At 33.6% G+C, this 23165-nt stretch overlaps 1 protein-coding gene across 1 annotated transcript; it reads left to right on the top strand.

Moving 5' to 3' along the window:
- The first annotated feature begins 881 nt into the window (after window positions 1–881).
- Window positions 882–18586, top strand: LOC148612098 (DBH-like monooxygenase protein 2 homolog). The gene is made up of 8 exons (XM_088593222.1): window positions 882–1109; window positions 2103–2235; window positions 3115–3219; window positions 7757–7936; window positions 13877–14043; window positions 14374–14617; window positions 16631–16727; window positions 17928–18586. The coding sequence occupies exons 4-8, from the start codon at window positions 7825–7827 to the stop codon at window positions 18517–18519; spliced, it is 1212 nt and encodes a 403-aa protein (XP_088449348.1). The 5' UTR covers window positions 882–1109; window positions 2103–2235; window positions 3115–3219; window positions 7757–7824; the 3' UTR covers window positions 18520–18586.
- Window positions 18587–23165: the final 4579 nt, after the last annotated feature.

Genomic DNA, 23165 nt, shown 5'->3' on the forward strand with positions numbered 1-23165 from the left:
ATAGCATTTTATTAGATTTCTATGGAAAATCATGTTTACGTAAACTTACATATTGACTTAAATTGTAATTTTTGTGAATACCACATTGTAATTGTATTTTGGAATATTATATAACGGTACTTACATATTATGCAATTTTTGTTTTACTATTTCTTACGTTTCCCACAAATTAAGACCAATTACTAAAGAGTAATCAAGGGAACCAAGGTTATAGCGGTAATCAAAAGAATGTAATCCAGGGACAAAGACCAGACATGGAAAACAGACATACACAACAAAGAGCATAAAGCAACTAAAATCATACATACAAAGTAACAAAAGCAAATGAGCAACTCGGACTTCACTAGAAATGTGTTTTCTTTGAAGTTGATTTAAATCATATAGGGTATAAAAAATTTGATTGTATTAGTCTGCTGTGTAGTTTACATGGGGTAATTTGAAAAAAAAATGAATAATAAAAACCTCAGGTGTAAAATGGCCCATTTGAATAGATGAACGTATAATTGAATGAATGTGAATGAATGAATGGAAATAAATAAATAAATAAATAAATAAATAAATAAATAAATAAAGAATGAATGAATGAATGAATGAATGGATGAATGAATGAATGAATTCATTTATATTTGTTGTACATTTTCTTGACCAGTCGTAACTGAAAGTAAATACTGTGTAAGTCCTTTTATTCGTGGATAATTTTTTTGGGAATTGCAGACAAATCGTTGGTTCGTGTTTCCTTCGGATGTTTTAATTTCGTGGTTAGAGTCATCAACGAAATCCGCGAAAATTAGTACCCCACGATTATATAAGTGCTTCTACGGTATAATATATGTATGTTGTATACGTATCTAAAATTCATATAAACGCTTCAGTTCTAAATTAGAATATCACTTAGTGAATTCTATGTTTTCAGATTATATCACTTGCTAATTTTGGCGCTCATCGGATCAGCAGTATCTTACCCATCATTCAAAGACATTATTCCTAATGGAAACTATGTCCCCCATCCATGTAAAGCCAATTACGTGTGGCATGGTGTAGGCCACCACAATCCTCTCGGAGGTGGAAGCAGAAATCCTTTTGGACTTGATTTCTATAATGCAAATAAAGTAAGTAGCACTAATATAGTTATTGTTATCATTGGTGGATGGATTTTCCTTTTATGGTCGTTTGCATATTAATCATCACCATTTGGCGGATGGATTTTTCTTCATTTGCATATTAATGCTTCGGTTATTTGGACGAATGGGTTTATCCAATCACGAGTGGTCAACACAACTCAAAACCGTAGAAGATAAGATTATCTTTATGTTATATTTATAGCATGGTCTTACGAGTTATTCAAATAGACTTCGAGCCCGCAGTGCGAGAAGTCTATTTGGATAACGAGGAAGGCGGTGCCATAAATGATTTGTGACATGAATTGACCTCACCCATTTATAAATAATTGACCAATGAGAGTTATACAGACACGGGTAGCTCCTGCTCTCGTTCCGCGCGGGGTCATTTTCGCTTACCTTTAAGGTGCACCTGGTCCATGCTCCCAGTTTTTAGTGGTGTCCAGTTGCTCATTTGCTTTTGTTACTATGTATGTATGATTTTAGTTACTTCATGTTCTTAATTGTTTATGTCTTTTTTCATGTCTGGTCTTTGTCCCAGGATTACATTCTTTTGATTACCGCTATAACCTTGGTTTCCTTGGTTATTCTTTCATAATTATTTGGGATAAAAGAACAAAATTACAACTTCTGATAAGCCGGAAGCAAAAACTCGGACAATGACAAAAATGTTTCAAGTTGAGCTTATCTATCAACTTTTTTGTTAACTCACATGCCGCAATCCAGGGTAAGTAAAAGACACAACCTTTAAAAATATATCACCCTTTTCAAACCACTACTCGGTATTGTCGATACGAAGCTAACTTTTATAATGAGTTAATATGCAATGCATAGCGCGCTCAAACTTCGAAAAGGACATGGACAGCATCTAATTTATCCAAAAAATTACTTCGAAATAAGCCTGATGTAGTTTGAACTGGCCCATAAATATAGCGTAGCCCATCATTATTTCTTTAAGACAACAATATTTCTATACTCCTGCAGAAATGGACAACTGAATTGTGCAACAAAGATTCTGATGGAGACGGACGAACGAACGGTGAAGAACTTGGAGATCCCAACTGTGTATGGAAGATTGGTCAAATACCAACACGGGTGACAAATATTTCACATCCAGGTATGTATCTTATAATTAGGGTAATATGTGATCATTTATTACTGCAAAAACCAAAGTGTTTGTTATATAGTTCAGATTTTGTCTCGCCTGCGACGGTTGTTGCAAAAGACAAGACTAGCACGTTACCATCACTTCGTCACAGTTCCACAAATGCAAACAATTATAACTGAGGAATCCACATATTTTTATTTTTGTAATTAAGTTGTTTTATGGGTCTTTATTATGAAATGTTTAATTATTCATTCCAATCTATCTGCTCTTATAATCAACATTGGAAAACCAATAGATTATATTGCATTTGAGTGTCATTTACAGAGTTATCGCCCTTAATTTCAAAATTTACAGTGCATTCTATATAATTTTTATCCCCTAAGAACACGGGTTATATGAAAAACTGAATGTAATTTTCTCTTAACTATGGCAATTCAAACAAACAGAAATATGTAGGCTTTTCTACACTGAATCACACTTTGCATGATTCTTAGCTGAAGTGCTACTTCATAATCTGATATGATTACAGATTAGTATTTTGATATAAAATATTATCATTATTGGATATAATAACAGTGCTTATTTTTAGATTTAATTCTTAAAGTGATGATCCATATTAATTTAAATTATAACCATATAAACACTGATTTAAGTCTGTTAAACAAATTGTAGTGGAACTGGCCTAAGGCTAGTGCTTCCGATAGCTTAAAACGCGGGCCGCGCAGACAAGCCGTCCTAAACCTACTACGACCTAGGACGACACGCGATCTAAGTGACATATCTCGATGAGCTGGCCAGCCTCATATTTTTGTACTAGTACTGTTATTGTCTCCTTGTTTTGTAACATCAAAATGTAAAATACCGAGGTTTTCCTGATTTCTTTTCCAGGAGTATGCACATAGACTGGTGATTCTATATGTGCGAAGGATAAGGACTGGGTTGATTGCGAAGTTTCTGATAAATTAGAAAACTGTGCAGTTATTGATGAACCAGGTAAATAAAATTATTCTGATTATTTAAGTACTTTTCCGTCTAAGAATCAGGCAAAATGCGTAGAAAGGGTGGCACACGAAAGGGAAAAAAACACAGATTTTATTGCATTAACCAAGTATTCATACCCGATAACCTCCAAAAATACCATCAAAGTGTTTGTAAAATTTGCTGTGTAAAGCATTATTTAATGAATTACAAATAATCACAAATTCTCGGGAAAGGGGACGACCATTTGATATTGCGGCTTGAAAAATTTATTACTCTCACAAAGGAAGCGTAATACGAGCATGCGTAGAGCATGCTCTATAAACACTTCCTCAAGTGAAATTCTTTTGTTCTACCCAAGCCCTACATGGCAGAAGTGTATATTGAGCATGCTAACCAACTTACCACAACAGGGTCTATTGGTTGTATTATCAACTAAGTCCTGCATACTTTATATGGGCAGAAAAAGCATCAATATCCGGTTTGTGCGTGTAAATTCGGGGGCATAAACAGTATAATGGGAGCTTCATTTTCAAATATTTGGTAAATGCAATTGAGGACCACACCAGTCTATGAAACATAAATTAACTTCTATCGAATCCGAGCATTTTATAATTTAAAAATGGTCAAAACATGGCACCCGAATGAATTTCTGCTACACTAAAAAATTCGGTGTAACTAGAAACTGAAGAGCTGAAGAGTTCCGATTGCTGAATGATTACAAAAATGACGTAATCAGATCTCGATTTCACAAAAAGTCGTAAGCTTTTGTAAAGTTGATCGTAAGTAATGACGTCATAAACTAAAATAGCATTGTGACGTCATGATTTACGATTAATTTCACACTTACGACTTTTTGTGAAACCGACGCCAGTACCAGACAATTCGACCAAAAGGCATTTAGGACCATGACAACCCACAGTTCTTTAGGAAAGTTGGACATTTCGGCCCATACATATTTCAGACCATGACAATAGTAGAATGCATAAGGACAATAAAATATTTTATCAAATTGGAAGTTAATAATAATAGGGCTGACAAAAATATGAAAGGACTTACGTGGTTTAATTCATATATTTCTTCGGGAGGGTTTAAGGTTTCATCTTCCTCATATTAGGATTGAAATATTCATTTACTTGATATTTTTTTTTCATTCGAAAGATCTTTTGGAGACAATCAGTTCAAGACTATTATCAGAATGTAATAGCATTAAAACCTGTGATTGTTCAACACTGTACACTTCTATTCCCCATACTCAGTTAAAATCTCGACTTAAAAACATTATACATCGTTGTTTTTCCAAAAACGATGGTACACCTAGATACAAATATATAGTTCTTGGTAGAGATTCCTCATACCTTTGTAAGAAATAATTCCAAATCATCTTCCAAATATAAAGAGGAAGATATTTACAAAATGCTGGAATTTGTAATTGACAACATATTTGTCCAGAGTGGTGGACGTGTTTTTCAACATAAAGTCGCCATTTAAATGTGAAAAACGGATTGTACTCCTCTACTTGCTGGCCGATTCCTTCACTCTAATGAGGCTGACTTTATAGCTGATCTGATCCGAAAGAAAGAATATCGTTTGGCTAGATCCTTTTATCTCAGTTTCCGCTATATAGATGACGTATTATCTTTAAACAATCCTAATTTTGGGGATTTGATACATCGCATCTACCTCAAAGATCTTAAGATAAAGGATACTATAGACACTGTGAGACCAGCCTCGTATCTTGATCTACACTTAGAAATCGATGGTAAAGGAAAACTATTGACCAAACTTTACGACAAACGTGATGACCTTTCATTCAGAATTGTCAACTTTCCTTTCATGTGGCAACATCCCTTCACCACATGTGTAAGGAGTTTTCATATCACATCTCATACGTTATGCCAGAGCTTGCCGAAATCTACGCAGTCTTTTTGTAGAATTCTACCAAATATGCTAATGAAACAGTGTTATGTTGCTACAAGTTTGAAGTCAACAATACAGACGTTTGTATGGTCGTCATCATGAACTCGTGAGTCGTTACGGTGTATCCATCTGCACCATGAAAACTGATTCGTTCAACGTGTCATAGTTTTCCTTTCCTCTTTCGTTTACTCCGGAATTGACTTTTTATGAGCAACTCGGTGGGCGTTTTTAGAAAAGCACAGGACGCTTACACTATCGGTGTACTTGGTCAATGCTCTCAGTTTTTAGTGGAGTCCAAGTTGCTCATTCATGCTTTTGTTACTTTGTATGTATGATTTTAGTTACTTTATGTTCTTTGTTATACTCCAAGTCATATGATTTCCCCCCATATTTCTGGTTCCCTGCTAATTTATTACTTTATGTGGTAAGACTCTTATTAAGTACCAGTTGTAGCATTTTCATTCGGAACTTCTGGTTTTGTCTTTTACTAAAGGTAAAGAACAGAAATATGGCGGGAAATCATGGTATTTCAGCTCTTCAATTGTGAGATAATAGGGAACATTTCAAAATATCGATAGAAACATGATTGCGGATAAACAATACATTCAATGCAAAATTCTCGTAGGAAAAATAAATTTGGAGTTTTTTCAATCTCGGAGGTAAGAACGAAAAATAATTGTTAGGGAATCGTAGTACAGAACGACATGAATAAAATGGCAAGTTTTTGAAAGGAACCGTTACAATTACAAAAATAAACGCAAAAAACCGCAAACAATCTGAGGTGACTTGGACTATATGTATGTCTGTTTTCCATGTCTGGTCTTTGTCTCTGAAATTCATTCTTTTGATTACCGCTATAACCGTGGTTCCCTTGATTATTTTTTCAAAGAATAATAAGTTAAGAAAATTTAAACTAGGTATCAATGTAAATATCGATTAAATCAAGTACAATCGATGTATAAGTTGACTATACATCAGTAATAAATAGTTGTCTTATTAGATAAAAACAAACTTAAAATTGATTTCAGTTATTTTTATTCTTAAGAAAATTGTATAGTATATTTCATCTCAGCTTTGTTATGGTAGATCAATTTTTTTCTAACATTTATGTAGAGATGTAAATACTAAGATATTATGAAATTATGCCCAACGCAGTGAGGCTGATAAAAAATAGAGTTCACAACTTTTGGACATATTAGGGAGTTGAATTATTTATACATTTTTTTATATTTTTTATATTTTCTATACAGTACAGATCAATATTTTTATTTTCATCATCTGGTCACATTCATTTTTTTTTATTTGAACACTCAAAATAGTTATTTAAAAATATTCCAAGCCTCACCCTCAATATCAAATGATAATCCCCTAATATCAATCTGATTAAAAGTAGACCTCCATTCAGTCACTTAAATTACTGTAGGCCACATGCAGTGACTGAAAGGAACAATTGATATATAGATATTATATCAATTAGATATGTTAATATGCAACCGGCCAATGTTATTTCTTGTTTTAAAAATATACGATGAATCGAAAACCACAATAATATTTTGGTGGACAAAAAATTATATGTTGACGTTTTGTAATTACATGTATTTGTTTTAAAGTGACGAAAACCTTTCATGGAATTATAATAAACATAACATCGCCTCAAGACCATCTTAAGATGATCATAGTTATGATTGTCTTCAATCTAATTGAAAACCGGGAGCTGCGAGATTAGATTTAATTATCCTAAGATAGCTTCGGCTTACACCGTACGATGTGTCCTAAGACCATCCTAATTCTATTCCTAAGACATCGTACGATACTTTCATTGACATGACCCCTGGCAGGAATTTACGTTTTCAAACAATTTGCACCATTATTTTAAAACATGGACTACGATATTTACTTTTTACAAAAGATGTACGCGTGTCCTTTTTAGATTTTTATATTACGAAACTATCTTGGTCACGAGGTTATGACTTAGTTTGAATGTCGTGTGATGTTTACACATTTCTTTTATCCTTATACTGTTTTGTGTTTATTCGTTCAACCTTGAAAGTTGTTTAAGCAAAGTGACGAAAAGAAATTGACATGTGAATAATTAAACTTGTATAAATTCTTCTCTCTAGTGTCAATTTATAGATTAATTGATGGTTAACCATTGCAAGGCGCCTATCAAACGTATTCCTATTTAATTTATTTTTTGTTGCCTAAACGATATGGTACAAGTATCGCATCAAAACATAGATGCTGTAAAAATATAGTGCATTTTCTTTTTGCCTCTACAGACTAATGTTTTGTCAAAAGATATGAACAATGACTTATAAAATAGAGCAAGAAAACCTAACATTATAACATAAAAATGTTCCAATAAAAGGTTTGTTTGATGAGTGCAAAACGAAAGTGAAAGTAAAGAAAATGGCAATTTATACTTTAAGACTACTTTTCTGTCCCGACCGATCTTCGTAGACTCACCCTACTTTTTGCAGGAAATAATTTTTTTCACATGTCCTTAGAAATGCTACATAAGTGAAAGTTTTATTGAATCAATTTACATAATTAAATCAAAATCCTAAAAATGTGCACTTCACCAAGGAGATAAATATCATTGCCAGAAACTAAATTAGTATGTTATTTACAGAAACACAGAATGTAACGATCAGGTTTCCGGAGACGGACGTGCCCAGTGATGAGACGACATACGTCTGTATGACCTTTAACCTACCATCTGATAATGAGTATCACCTAGTGGCCTATGAACCAGTTTTAGACAACAAAGATGTTATGCACCATGTTTTGATGTACGGATGTGACCCAGAAGGTTTATTTTATTATCATTTTTAAGGAACAACAATTTCGTTTTGTTGAGGGTGGGAGGTCCGAGTTAGGATAACATTTTTGTGTTTTCCACTAGAGGTTCTGACTCTTTATATTGCTTCCTCGGTAGACAGTTTCTTGGTATGACACCATCTAATTTGCAAAACACTAAAATTTTATTCACAATGAAAAAAAAAAAACACATTTATTGTGTAAGCTGATAAAGCCATTTTTATACGCCTATCAATTTTGACGGCACATTTTTTGGGGTCTGTCTGTCCGTCATAAACATGTCTCAGAGTAACTTGAGAACAACTTATACAAATTTTTCGAAACTTAACATAGTTATTTCGTATGGTGGTCAAACAGTTTGTATACTTTTGGTGAAAATTATAATAAAACTTTTCGAGTTACGGGACTTCGCTTTTTTGCACAGGTCGCGCCTTATCTCAAAAACTATTTATGATTATTTTTCACATTTCGCGCCGTATGAGGGGAATTCAGGAGGTGCATTAATCCATAAAACATGTATAAATATGTATGGCTTGTTGGATCCCAAAATTCTGCTTTCTAACCCTCCCATGTATTTATTGATGGAATCTTTCTGAGAAAGAATCAATATGGGGAATTTATTGTAGAGAAGCATTATACCATGAACAATGAAACATGTTGTAACAATTTTTGTTTCTCTCTTTAATAAACTTTCTGGTTTATGGACCTTTGAAATTTTCATTTTATGTACTGACATGCAAATCATATAAAACATGTTTTTTTTTTTATTTTTGTCGGTCTCTTATGTAAACTTCCTTTTGAGCGGGAACAAGGAATGAGTCAGTATATACTTAGCATGACATCCTGTACAACTCTGTGTTAATCCAAAAACTTTTATTATGGTTTTTTTCACAAGACGACGGGCGTATTATGTGCTCGTGGCGCAGCTGTTTATTGTACGGTGTTTTGTTCTGTTTTTGTCCGATGATTCTAGTTTTTCGCCGATGATGATTTTCAACTATCATGTTATCTTCTAAAGTTTAAATGTCAATCTCCGTAAGAAGCAGGTATTGTGTGAAACATGGTATGAAAAAAACCACCATTTTGATAATTTAATTTGACTATTTGTACCATCAGAACCAAGGAAAAAGAGTCGATTTTCCACATCACTTTGGTAAATTGAACATATCAAAGGCAGATAACTCTGTCAAAAACCTATTTTTAGGTCATTGGCATAAAAGGCCACGTGAGCTTTTATCATCACATGGCGTCCGTCGTTAACCCCCCCTTTTTTTAAATCTTCTCCTCTAAAACCACTCAATGGATTATTACCAAACTTAGTCATCAGCTTCCTTAGGGTATTTACTTTTAAAATTGGGTCGATTATGTATATCAATCGTAAAACATGGCCACCGTTGCTATTTTTCGACCACAGGGTGAACTCACCGATTTCTACATATATCTCAAAAATTAAAAGAGATAATTGAAAATAAATGCGACATTTTTTCTTCAACTTGAAAAGCTCTACAAAAGTCTCCAGTAGATCAAAGTTGTCGGACAACTCCTTTTATAGTTACTGACTTTGAAGGGCGAAAAATGACAATTTTTGCAGTTTCAGCCAGTATCTTTAAAACTATAACAGAAAGAAAAAAAACTTTCAGTTGATAAAATGATATGTTTGATAAGTCCTAAAAAGGTGTTGATTGGGTTAAAATTTTCAGACGACTCCTTGTTAGAGTTTTTGCCCTTGAATGGCTGAAATTGACAGTTTTTTTAGTTTTCAGCAATTATCTTGAAAACTATAATAGAAAGAAAAAACCTTTCAATGATGAATTGATCCTTATGATAAGGCCTACATATGTCTTTATTAGTTTGAAGTTGTCACACTACTCCTTGTTAGAGCTATTATCCTTAAAAGGTTATCCTGAAAACTAAAATAGAAAAAAAAATTCAATTAATGAAAAGGTTCCTTAAGATAAGTTATGCAAATGTCTTCATCGAATCAAAATTATCGCACGACTAGGAGCTCCTTGTTGGAGTTATTATATTTGCGTGGGGTATAATGTTTTTGACCCGTCCGTCCGCCCGTCCGTCCGTCAGCCCGCCTTCAGTTTTCCGGATATTTTTTTGAAACGCTTGCAGATATAGACATGACTTTTGGTATATTTCACCGTGATGAGTTACAGGTTAAGTGTACGTTTGGTTCCGCTACGATGATATTTACTTTGGATTAATTAAAACTCAAAGAAATCACAGTCTGGAGTTTGAAACTACAGTTCTGGGTAACAGAATTTAGTTAGAAGATAAAGAAAAATTCACTTTAAAAAAAATCTTATTTAAATTTTATTTTGTTGCAATCTTTTCTAATGCCTGAAAAATACTCTAATTCCTGTTTCTTCGGGGTCCTTCTACATGTATTTTTCGTACGAACAAATTTACTTGAGTATCCAACATGGGAATGCGTGGGGTATGTAAGCACACTCGTTAAGATTCTTTAATTGCCCTTGAAAGGCCAAAAATGACAGTTTTTGCAGTTTTCAACCAGTATCTTTGAAACTATAATAGATAGAAATAGAAAAATATCGTCAATTGATAAAATGATTTTTATGATATGTCCTATTTAAGGCTAGAAACCACTAATTCCACTTCCCATAGACTTCTATGCTAATTTCACAATATTCAATGGCTTATCTGGACTTTACCTTAACTTTAACGTGCAGAGGACTATATATCAGCATGATTCTACATGTCAGCTCACAATCCTCAGAATGGCATGTGGGGTTATCAGACTTGCAGTGCAGTACTGGTCACCGGAAGTGAAGGGTCTATAAATAGCATGGGAAATCCCAGTGTTTTCACAAGGTAAGGGTATATTTAGAAATCATTATGGAGATTAGCCTTCACATCACAAGAAGCAAAATGCACCTATAAAATGTACAGAAATATTTTTCCTTTCAGAAACTGTTTAAATTTTTTTCACAGCATTATGAGGAACAGGGGGTAATTTCTCCGTAGGAATATTTTTGCGTACGTTCCAAATGCTCATCGGTTGAATTGATGGTCATGATTTGGTCAAATTTGCCAGACGACTCGACTCCTTGTAAGTTATTGCCATTGAAAGGAAAAATGATGGTTTTTGCAGTTTTTAGCCGTTTATCTAGAAGACTATGATAGATAAAAAATAACTTTTAATTGATGAATTGATCCTTATGATAAGGTAATCAGAGTTGTAGGGTGATTCCTTGTTATTGCCCTTGAAGGCCAAAAATTGAACCAGGCGAGCGATTCAGGACCATGGGGAATCTCTTGTCTACTGAAAAATTTCTTAGCAAACCCAGAGATACAGAGAAACAAATAGTAGTCATAACAAATAGAGAAAGCATCCTTGAATGAAATTACATTGTCAGAGCGATGGGGTTTTGACATGCATGTCCACGATTTTTCCCATTTTGCCCAATTCTTAATTCTTACAAAACTTAAAAAATCGATTAGGATAAATTGGGTATTTGCACGAAAGAAGAAATTTTGGAAATATGCACCATAGAGTAAGTTCGCATTTGATCCGATGAAGCAAAATTTTGTACTTGTTTTTATCCGATTTGTTCTTGTTTTTTGTCCAATGATTGTAAGGTATAGCAATACAATAAAAATGAATAATTTCGAACTGCTTTTTGAATTGTTTGAAATCAAAATACGTATTTTCTCCGAGTAATTCACTTGAAAACGTACATTTTAAATCTGTGAACTCTTAGACTAGCGTTTTGAACCTTCTACTATCAGAGAAACTTGTGTAAAATACACACCTTCTAGAGGTTAAAATTAAAATATGTGTGTCATGCTATGAGCGGTGATATTTTCATTCATAGCATTCTTAGGCAAATATATGAATACATGCATATCAGCATTAATTTGATGATCATCAACGATTCTGAATGTTGAAAAATAACATATGATTCAAACTATAACAAGGACCCATCGGATAAAAAGAAAACGCATCGTATTAAAGCAACAACACTAGGATATTTTATGAAATGTATAATTATAAAGAACTTTGGGTTAATTTAGGTAGAACGTCGATTTCATAATGAATATTATATTAAAGTGAGTAAATATGACTATCTACATTTAGTACATGATTTTGTGAATTCGTGGCATTTTAGTCAAATCACCTTTAATATGACAAATTAAAGTTTGCGCTCTCATTTCTGATCATACTACATGCAGATAAAAATACCTATTCATATTTGCATATATATTATAGTTTATTCAGAATAAAAACTTTCGACTGCAAATAATCTTGGTAAATAAACTATCGACGAAAACCAAGAACAGAATAAATCATCGTACAAAAACGACTTATCGAATAATAGCCTTGCCCACTGTGTAAAAGCAACCATTTCTTACTTGAATGCATCAAGTACTCAGAAATCCGGCTTAACACTACCCAGACTTTGAATTTTCAGGTTGATATTATTTTTTTTCTAAAAGGATCTGATGCTCTTACAACAGAATAAAACACTGAACTATTCTTAAAGGTGCAATCTTATATTTTAAGTAGCTGTCTATATAAGAATCATGCAAAATCTAAAAAATGTGATACACCCTAAAAAGGCTACATATTTTTATTTTTGTAATTAAGTTGTTTTATGGGTCTATACCATGAAATGTGTAATTATTCATTCAAATCTGCCTGTTCTTAGGAGATAATCAACATTGAAAATCCAGTAGATTCTATTGTATTTGAGCGTCATTTACAGAGTTATCTCCCTTAATTTTGAAATATACAGTGCATTCTATACAGTTTTTATCTCCTAAGAGCACGGGTTATATGAAAAACCACATGTTAATTTCTGTTTACTATGGCATTTCAAACAAACAATAAAAATAAAAATATGTAGGGTTTTTACCCATGAATCACATTTTGCACGATCCTTAGCTGGAGTGCTACTTAAAAAGTAAACCATTCGTAAATGCTTAACTTTTGGATTGTTTTTTTCTAATGGATTTTATCATATTCCTTTTGTTTTACCTTAATGTCTATTCCTTTTCACATATCATTTTTCCGACGCAGTCGGTTTAGCTTCGCTTTTTTACTCTTCGACCTAAAGGACGCTCTTCTATGGAAACGCAAGTCCACTGATCGGAGTTCCCGATTAGCCAAATACTGCTAACTTGGTGGCATTCGACAAATCTGCATAAAAGAATTGGAATTGCGTTCGAAAAAAACTTTATCGGAATCTTAAAAATTGCGTGCCTTGTGTTTTTTTTCTTGAAAGAAATGTAGAACCTTAGAAATAAAAAAGAACAAAATTTTACTGCGTCGATTATCTTTTTTTTTTTAAAGATAGTACCTGTTCTATTCTACTCATGATTGCATAAATACATGTAAAACGAATGTTATAAGAGAATGCTAATTCAATGTGTTAATTAATTTGACAAATGATTGCGTAGACTTGTTTCCGAATCTTTATGATTTATTACTATTGTATTGATTATAAATGATGTATTTATTTGAAATAAAATTTAATTAAGAGCAATCTGGAAATGAAATCAAGAATCATGGATGATTTAACATTAACCCTATTAGATATCTTATTAGAGTATTAGAGTCTATAACGTTGATCTTAAAACTTACCTTATTATTGCTACACACAACTTTTATCTTTATACTTAAATTGTATATTTTTAGTTACTAGATATAACTCTGTTCTGTATAGTATTTCTTAAACAGTTAATAAGTACTCAACTTTTCATAGCGTTTGAAATGAATTTTTTTTCCAATTTGACACAAAATTTCCAAAAATAGAATTTTCTAATGGAAGTTTTGTAACATAGATTTCATGAAAATACAATGTGGCATGGTTTATTTTTTAGATCTAATTTTAAAAAGATGAAATTAAATGCAACGTCTTAATTTTAAAAAATGATTTTCATTGCAACGTCTTTATTACAGAAACTATACCAGAAGATGACCTTTATAAAGTCAAAAAATGTGGAATGAGTGAAAGGAAGTGTCAGACATTAATAGGACTATGGGCGGTTGGGTTTTCGGGATACTGTATTAATGGTCCTACCGGATATAGAGTCGGTACTTCCGGTTACAAACAAGCAGTACTGGAGGTTTGTTTATAATTATGTATAATTGTATATTATAAAGATGAAACAATACTTACGAACAATATCGCATTTGTGCTAAACACCATGCTAACGCCTCATGTCACATTTACCCTAAATTATTCATTGAATCTCATAAATTTTGAACAGATTCGCCAATAAAAAAGAATACGATTAGGCTTAACTTGAATATCAATTCTAGTAAATAGAATAAAGTCAAATAAGTTAACTTCTTTGCTCTTCTTCATTGAGTCTGTCTGTTTAATGACGTACTGGATAGATATGAAAATTTGTAAATAGTTTGCCTTTTATCAAACTATAAAACTCTCTTTGTAGTTTCACTGGAACAATCCTTATAATGTTAAAACATACAAGGATTCCTCTGGTATGCGGTTGTATTACACACCTAAGCTGCGCCAATTTAATGCTGGGGTAATGACACTTGGACAAAATTATCTTGAAATACCTCCCAAGTCACAGGATGTAATGGTTGAGGGTCGATGTCCTGCGGAATGCTCTAGGAAACTAATCACAGGACCTCTTTACATATTTTGGGCAGTTAATCACATGCACTATTTAGGTATTTGTAAATTAATTTAAATGTAAATGTAGTCTGTACGTTTGGTAAAACAAGCTCTTGTCTGATTTGTATGAAGCCATCCCTCAAACAAACACTTGTCCAAACTAAACACTTCAGAAAAAATGACGCATGTTAAAACCAAACCCTTCAACTAGGCGTACACTAAAACGTACACATGTCTTAACCGATTCAGCTTGTCCTCACAGTATATTATTTCTACTTTAAAATACGTCTTCAAAAGGCCTGTAATAGTATCTATCAGGAGTTTTATTTTTGAGACATTAAACAGTTTAACTTATACCGGGTTCACGCTTAAACGGGTACAGGTCTTTGTAAGAAAAAAGGCAAAACGGGAACAATCTGCATGAAACATGCATAACAAAAACCAGCCAACCAGAAAATAAAATTTCACTGAAATTTTCTATTTGAAATGACTACTCTCTTGTCTTTTCATCACTAGATATGTTTAGAATTTTTCATTAGAATGGTAGAAATGTTTTTGCATATTAAGTATAAGTATTTGTAAAAATCAGGCAAAATGGGAAAAAATCAAAAACATGCATTTCAAAATCCCACCGATTTGACAACTGACAATATAATTTCACTCAAGGATGCTTTCTCTATTTGAAAAGACTGACCATCATTTGATCTCTGCATCATTGGATTTGCTCGTAAATTTTTCAATAGAATGTCAGAAAAAAATGAGGGTTTTGACAAAGTTATCTGCCCTTTGAAATGTTTCAATTTCAGTGCATTTCAAAGAAATTATAACTCAATTTGCCACAATGATATGGAAAATATTGTTTTTTTTCCTTGATTCTGATGGTGTAAATAGTCAAATTATACTGTAAAAATGATGTTTTTTTTACATACCATGTTTCACCGACTGTCTGATTCTTACAGAGACTGACATTTAATTGGTCTGTGTTCATTTGCAAGTTACATTCCAATAAAATCATAACTCATTTTGCAAAAAATATGCGGGAAATCTTGTAGCAATGAGTGAAAGTACACTGGTAAAGTGGTGGATTATTCCATACCGCTTCACCAACTACCTGATTCTTACTCTGACTGTACTTGAAGTATTTTCGCGCAAGGGTCAACTCAGGTCAATAAATTCCCTCTAACCCTTCGCAAATGATAAACTAGGAGGATTTATAGCCCATTTGTAAGTTTAAAACTTGATAGGGTTAAAAACTGTCTTTTCCTAACAGTTACTGCAGGAGTGAAATCGTTGCTTAATTTAACGGTGCGTTCACACGGTCAAATAATGCGCCTTCAATGCGAGTTCTCATTAATCCAGTTACCAATTCACACGTCAAACGAATTTCAAATTCGAATTAATGCGAATTGAAATAATGCGCACAATGAATTTGCTTTTTCACTAATGCGCACTCAAATGCACATTTCTCTACATGTTCAACGCAAATTTAAGGTTTAGACACATGAGAACGGAAAGCAAATTCAAATTAAAATTAATTAAATAGTTTCGACGTTTTCAATGTGCATTGACTCAATGCGAATTGGATAATTCGAAGTAATTCCTATTGTTCATGTACCGTGTAATTTGATTGGTCAACGTTGTGAAAATCAAAACATTTATTTTTGTATAAACGCATGTGTCGTATCAATTTCCTCTGAGACAAAATAATGCAATTAACATTGACGCCAAACATATATAACATGTAGGGTTTTTTTAACATAAAATTGCAATTATAAGTATTAAAAGTTGTTTTTACAAAGTGTATTGGTACGCTACCGAGTCGGTAACAAACATTACGTGGTCCTTTGAACCATACTTAGTTTGTGAGTGATTTCGTTGCGCTTATCAATTATCTCCTTCAAAATAACTTTTATTACTATATTGAATCCAAATTATACGTATTAAAGCAGCTATAATGATGGAAATAAAACTTCTCTGAAGTGTCTTCTAGTTTCACTCCAAATAGCTTTTATTTCAGAGTCATTCGTATCATAACCCTCAAAATGAAAAATGCGTGGTGATTTTTGCAGGTCACAAAATGAAAATAGAGGTGTTTAGAGATGGCGTGTTCTACACACAAATAACAAATGAAGATATGTACAATTATGATGAGCCTATCGAATTTAAGTAAGTAAAATACAATTTAACAAACTCTCGCACATAAGTTTATTTTCACAGGACATGGTCCGCGACGCTCTTTTCTGTGTAGCGTACTTATTTACATAAAAGGGTAGAGTTTAGCACTGGGCGTGGCAGAGAAATTTATAGTGAATATACATAGACCACTACTTTCTGTTTCCTGGTTTCTTACGTATCATTCCACTGGATTGAAAAAAGGCGTAAGCATTGCTCACTACAATGCCGCGACCGGCTGTTTTCGGTGTACTCTACTAATTTGCATCAAAGGGGGTTAACACTGGGTGTGTCTGGGTTTAATAGTGGGAAAATGTTTTGAAATAGCGGAAATACCATCTGGACAGAAAATTGTACTTAACCCTGTCACTTTATGCGAATTTGAAGATGACACATTAAGAAATTTTGATTTGCATAGTGCTCATGATTTTCATATCCCGGAAACCAGCGAACGAAAACACGTCGACTGTAACTGATGAATAGTAATAACAAGATTACCATCTGATGAATTCTGGGTAATAGTAAGAAGGAATAGTCATAAGGTAGCAGTGCCAAGGGGAGTGATATTGTTGTGTAAGTTATTATGTCTGCGCGGGAGATTGGGTTATTTATCTACAAGTAACGTCTCTTCTGATTGGATGACAGTTTCTATTTATCATCATACGGACGTAATTTTACTATGTGATTGTGAAATCATATAACGGTGTTTGTTGATCTATTTGTTAAATTAAACTTTTTTTCTCTCAGCAAATTATTTGAATAATGTGACACACTGAATCAAGGTTCTTTCTTTAGGATAAGCGGCATGTTAGTTGCTGAATTTGAGGGTCTGTACCCGAGTTAAAAAAAAAGAAATCTTAAATTGAGATTTCCTCAAACTCAGATTTCGACCAATCAGATCACTTGATTTTAAAGATTTGAGGAAATTCTCAACTTCAGATTTTTTCTTGAAACTAAGGCCAGATTTGGAGCAAATCAAAGCACTCTTTATAAAAAAATCTTTTCATAAATATTTGCATCAGATCCGTCACCACACTTTTAAACTTGTAGATCCATCACTGCGCTTGTTCATTTATGAACTTTCCGTCCGCTTATTTGTTGTCTTTCCACCTCCAGATATTCTAGATTCATACTTCCATGCAGGTGTACATTTATTAGCTTTCCGTCTGACTATTTGTTAATTTCCTCTTTCAGATATTCGACGGCGATTCAGCTTTCACCTGGTGATGAAATAGTGACAACCTGTCATTTCAAATCATTATCAAAAGCAAGGACAACATTTTACGGCGAGGCGACCAACGATGAAATGTGTTTTGGATTCCTAAGTTTTTATCCAGCCGACAACATGCCATTCAAGACCTGCGTATCTTGGAAAGGAATTCCAATGTGCAATGTGTGGATGCAGCGGACACACGAAGGTTGCAATTGGAATGAATTTCTTATCGATAGCAACCAGGAGTATAACGCAACTAAAAATTTGGTAAAAGAATATTGTCGACCATTTGTAGGGTGTACCGTAGAGTGCAAAGATTTATTGAGAAGTCTATATGCCGAACACCCGTGTATGAAAGGGGATGTTCATCAATTTCTTCGTAAGCTATCAACAGACAGGGACAATCGGGAAATGCAACATTTCATTGCCGCAGCAGATTCGTGCGCAGTGGAACTTGCAGTGGAAGCACTGGGTAATAGTAACAATGGCGACAACACAAATGGGTCACGTGGTCTAATGACAGTAAATTATGTACTTCTTGTTTTTCTCTCATTTGCCTTTTTGTTTCAATAAGATATTCTCACTTCATCTTTTCTTTATATGATCTACTTCCATTCTTATAAATAAACACGAAAACTTCCGTTCAATTGTTGTTGTTTGTCATATGAAGAGAAATGGATGTGCGCATCTATAATTGATCCCCTGTGAGGGACACTCCAACAGACCTTTCTAAAATATTGAGTACGCAAATATTCCATTGCCCCTAAATTTTACTGATAAGAATTTTAAATAAACGTGCAGATTTATATGCGTTTTCTTGTTTGATGTGTGGCACAATAGAGCAGCTTTCTTTAAAGATTTGCAATGTATCCCTTTATAAACCAAAAACCCGACACGAGAATCTGGATATATCATTAGATCTAACTAATTTTCATTTACCAGTAATTACAGAACCAAATCGGTCTTATTGTGACCGAACTATTTGTCTATTACGCGGCTTGCATCTAATTACTCTGCATTTTAACTCGAATCCTACAAGCACATACATAATTACATTAAGTCAGTTGATAACACTAAAAATGGTCAGCGATATGAAACATCTCTTTATTATGGAAGTCTATTTTTGTCATTGTGATAAATAAAAGTCGCGACAAATTATCTAGAAAAGTCCATCTTGTATTCTAAAGCACATAGTGCTGGGATGCCATAAAGGTTAAACATGATTACCCAAAATGACAAATAGTGTTGTATATATGTATGTCTATTGAGTTGCGTCAAGTCTTACTGTATAAATATGTTATTTAGTAATGTTATTATAGCTACATATTTGAATCACTAAATTGTAATTTTTATATAACAAATAAATGAGATGTTTTCATCATAAATTGACCCGTGAAGCCATATTTTGTTCGTTAGACGGAGATCAGTAATTGCTTTGTGTCATTCAATACCACATTTATTTTTAAAAAAAATGTGCATTGGAAGAGGCAAAGGGAGACAAAAAAACTAACGGATAAACAGAAAGTGCTATCTTTTTCAACTTTATTGTTATAGTGTTTATTTAAGTATGAAAACCAGACAGGGGCTGATTCATCATATCATAAGATAATCAATGAAACCGCATAAATACATTTGCTATGCCCTCAAACCAACTCTACCCGTGTTCATGTCCTTGGATCTGCTACTTATGTTAACATTTATTGACTGGTTATAGTGTAAAAATTCTGACTGGTGTTTTTTCTGTACTTTTTCTGTAGTAGAACAAACTAAAATCTGACAGAGTAATCAAGGTGACCAAGATTCTAGCGAAAATCAAAAGAATGTAATCCAGAGACAAAGACTAGACATGGAAAACAGACAAACATAAAAAAGAACATAAAGTAACTGAAAAAATACATACAAAGTAACAAAAGTAAATAAGCAACTCGAACTTCAGTAAAAATTGGGAACATTGACAAGGTGCACCGTTGGGTAAGCATCCTCTGTTCTTCTAGAAACACCCGTCGAGTTGCTTATAAAAAGTCAAGTCCGTGGTAGACGAAAGAGGAAATGAAAACTATGACAAATTGAACAAATCAGTTTTCATGGCGCAGATGGATACACCGTAGTGATCCACGAGTTCATGTTGACGACCATTAAACTTCTGTAGTGATGACTTCAATCTTGTAGCAACATAATCCTGTTCCAGAAGTCTAATTGTAAGAAGTTTAGCGCGATGCAAAAATAATATCTGCGTAGTTACAGCAAGCTCTGGCGTAACGTATAAATTGTGATACGAAAACTCCATACGTAGGTACAGAAGGGATGTTGCCACAGATGAAAGGGAAGCTGACACTTTCGAATGAAAAGTCATCATGTATGTCGTAAAGTTTGGTCAATAGTTTTCCTTTACCATCGATAAGTGTAGATCAAGATATGAGGCTGACTTCACAGTGTCTTTAAGTATCCTTTATCTAAAGTTCTTAGGGGTAGATGCGATGTATCAAATCCCCAAAACTGGGTTTGTTTAAAGATAATATAACGAAAACTGAGACCAAAGAGTTAATATCTCCACTGGACAACTTTCGTTTCCACTTGCATTTGCCTTTACGGTTTGTATGGGGTCTACAGAAAGATTTGCAATAGAATTGCCTGAATTTTAGGTAGAGCTGTACTTTATAAACAGACATGCAAATGAAACAAAGCAGAACTAAATATAGTCATGATGTATCTTTGGAACAAAGATTGACACGTACTATCTATATCACAGCTCATACGTTACACCAGAGCTTGACGAAACTATGCAGACTTTTTGTATCGCGCTAGAATTCTAACAAATAGGCTTCTGGAATAGGGTTATGTTGAAGTCATCACTACTAAACATCAAATAACTTGGTGTATTAGCGTATGTCTGAGTTAACTGGATTAACAGAACGTTACGTCACTGTCGGTGTAACGTTAGCGAAGGAAATACAATTTGTTACTGTAGTACATTGTGATAAATTCATGATATACTAGGGGCGGCCAGAGTAAAATGAAATGAAAACATTTCACAATTACAAAATGTTATGTTACCTTAAAAGTCTCTTTTGAAAGTAGGAAATCACTATCATATAAATCTGGATCTACTAAAGTCACTATTTAAAATTGAATTTTCCTTTATCCATTATGTTTTCTATCGCTTTCTTTTAGGCTTCTAAAGGTTACAGTTTGGATATCGGTCGGTCTGTAATTCCAATTTGAATTCTAAGTTTTACGGAGCGGATCATCCCATTGTTTTCTTGTATAAGTTCAATTATTTTCGCATGTTTTCAGTTTATTCTTGGTGAATTATCTTCGATTTGCACAATGTCTCCTATTTGAATGTAATGTTTATAATTTCCTAAGGTCCTGTAAAATTAACGTAATGAAGTGAAATAATCATTTCATAATCTGTTCGAAGTACACTTTGCGTCTTCTCTTTTTTTGTAATTGACATGCAAAATTGTCAAATTTTCTAGGCAAATATGGTAGACACGTGATTCTACGGCCACATAAAAGATGTGATGGTGATAATGGTTCCGGATCGTTGATATCCGATGATACATATGTTATAGGTCTGTCATTTAAGATGGCTTCAATTTCAGTAATTACAGTCTGTCTGTAAAGTTTCCATATTCAAGATTGACCTAATATTTTCGTCACGAATAATTTGGTTAATCCGATCATGAAATCCCGATACCCCCATACTACGGGCCACGTTTATGGATGAACTTCCAAGTGATATCTAGTCATTTAATTGTTAATAGAGGGACAAGAAACGTGTTAAATTCATGATTTCCTTCGAAGCTGCTATAATGGTGGTCCTATTGTCGGATAGCATCGTATGAGTTAATGAACGACGGCTTGAAAATCTCCTCAATGCGAGAATAAAAGATTCTTCTGTCAAGTTTGGAAACATTTCCAAATGCACAGCTCGTCATGATAACACATTGAAAAATCATTAAAAGATCCATAATTTCTTTCATCTGTGGCAGCATCCCTTCCGCATCTGCGTATGGAGTGTTCATATCACAACTCATACGTTATGCCCGAGCTTGCCGAAACTACGAAGACATTTTGTATTGCGCTAGAAGTCTAACAAATAGGCTTCTGGAACAGGGTTATGTTGCTACAAGATTGAAGTCATCACTCAAAATTTTTATGGTCGTCATCATGAACTCGTGGATCGCTATGGTGTATCCAACTACACCATGAAAACTGATTTATTCAACGAGTCATAGTTTTCCTTTCCTCGTTTGTCTACCCCGGACTTGACTTTTATGAGCAACTCGGCGCGTGTTTCTAGAAAAGCAGAAGACGCTTACCCTACCGGTGCACCTGGTCCATGCTCCCAGTTTTTAGTGGAGTCCGAGTCCGATTACATTCTTTTGATTACCGCTATAACCTTGGTTCACTTGATTACTCCTTCATGCAATGTAAATTAAATGCTTTTACGTGACTTTTGTTGCCACCTCTTACCTGTTGTCTGATAACTTTGAAAAAAACTTATCATTTTCTGATACCGTAAATTGGATCTTCAAAATTATAATTGCCAATTATTAGGTGAATCTCTTTACTTTGATAATAGGCATATTTGGTGATATTCCGCTTATCATTCAATACAAATGTCATGATTGATCTATAGGCAACACCAAAATAATAAAGTCCGCCTTGTATATAATTTTCTACCTTTTTCATTTCATTTCGATTGAGTCTATTACGTTTCTTTTCGTCTAATTTTGTTACGGTTTGTATTTTGTTTTTGTTTATTTCGTTCAGCAGTTTACAGGTACAAATGTACCCTTACCATGTACTAGAAAAAAGATTTGTTTTAAACTAAATGCGGAAATTAATCGAAAATGATTTCAACAATTTTACTTGACTTTGAATATAATATTTTGTAAATAATTGAATTCAAACTTCATTTCAAGAGAACTTAAGCAAGTTTCGGTCAAATGAAGTGAACGAGCGTACATAAAGCAATGACAACATTTTACTTTTCTTCAAAATGATACATCTTGGGAACTTTCAGTATCATGAAACAATCCTATAACATATAAAATGTGTATTTTCATGATAATTTCTCGAATATTTGTTTGTTTTATCTTGATATTTTGACATTGTATGGTCACAGATGCGTATGTAAAACCATGTAGACTTACCGGAAATCAACCAGATAGTCTCTTATTTTTATCTAGAAATTATTAAATGAATCATAC

The sequence above is a fragment of the Perna viridis genome, chromosome 7, assembly GCF_037379345.1.
Source record: "Perna viridis isolate PV_CMFRI_1.1 ecotype Kerala chromosome 7, ASM3737934v1, whole genome shotgun sequence".
NCBI lineage: Eukaryota > Metazoa > Mollusca > Bivalvia > Mytilida > Mytilidae > Perna > Perna viridis.

Excerpts from the sequence above, each read along its gene's own strand:
- LOC148612098 (XM_088593222.1), top strand. The coding sequence starts at position 7,825 with ATGACCTTTAACCTACCATCTGATAATGAGTATCACCTAGTGGCCTAT. Across the intron at positions 14,044-14,373 it reads ACAAACAAGCAGTACTGGAG|TTTCACTGGAACAATCCTTA; the intron begins GTTTGTTTATAA and ends CTCTCTTTGTAG. Across the intron at positions 16,728-17,927 it reads GATGAGCCTATCGAATTTAA|ATATTCGACGGCGATTCAGC; the intron begins GTAAGTAAAATA and ends TTCCTCTTTCAG.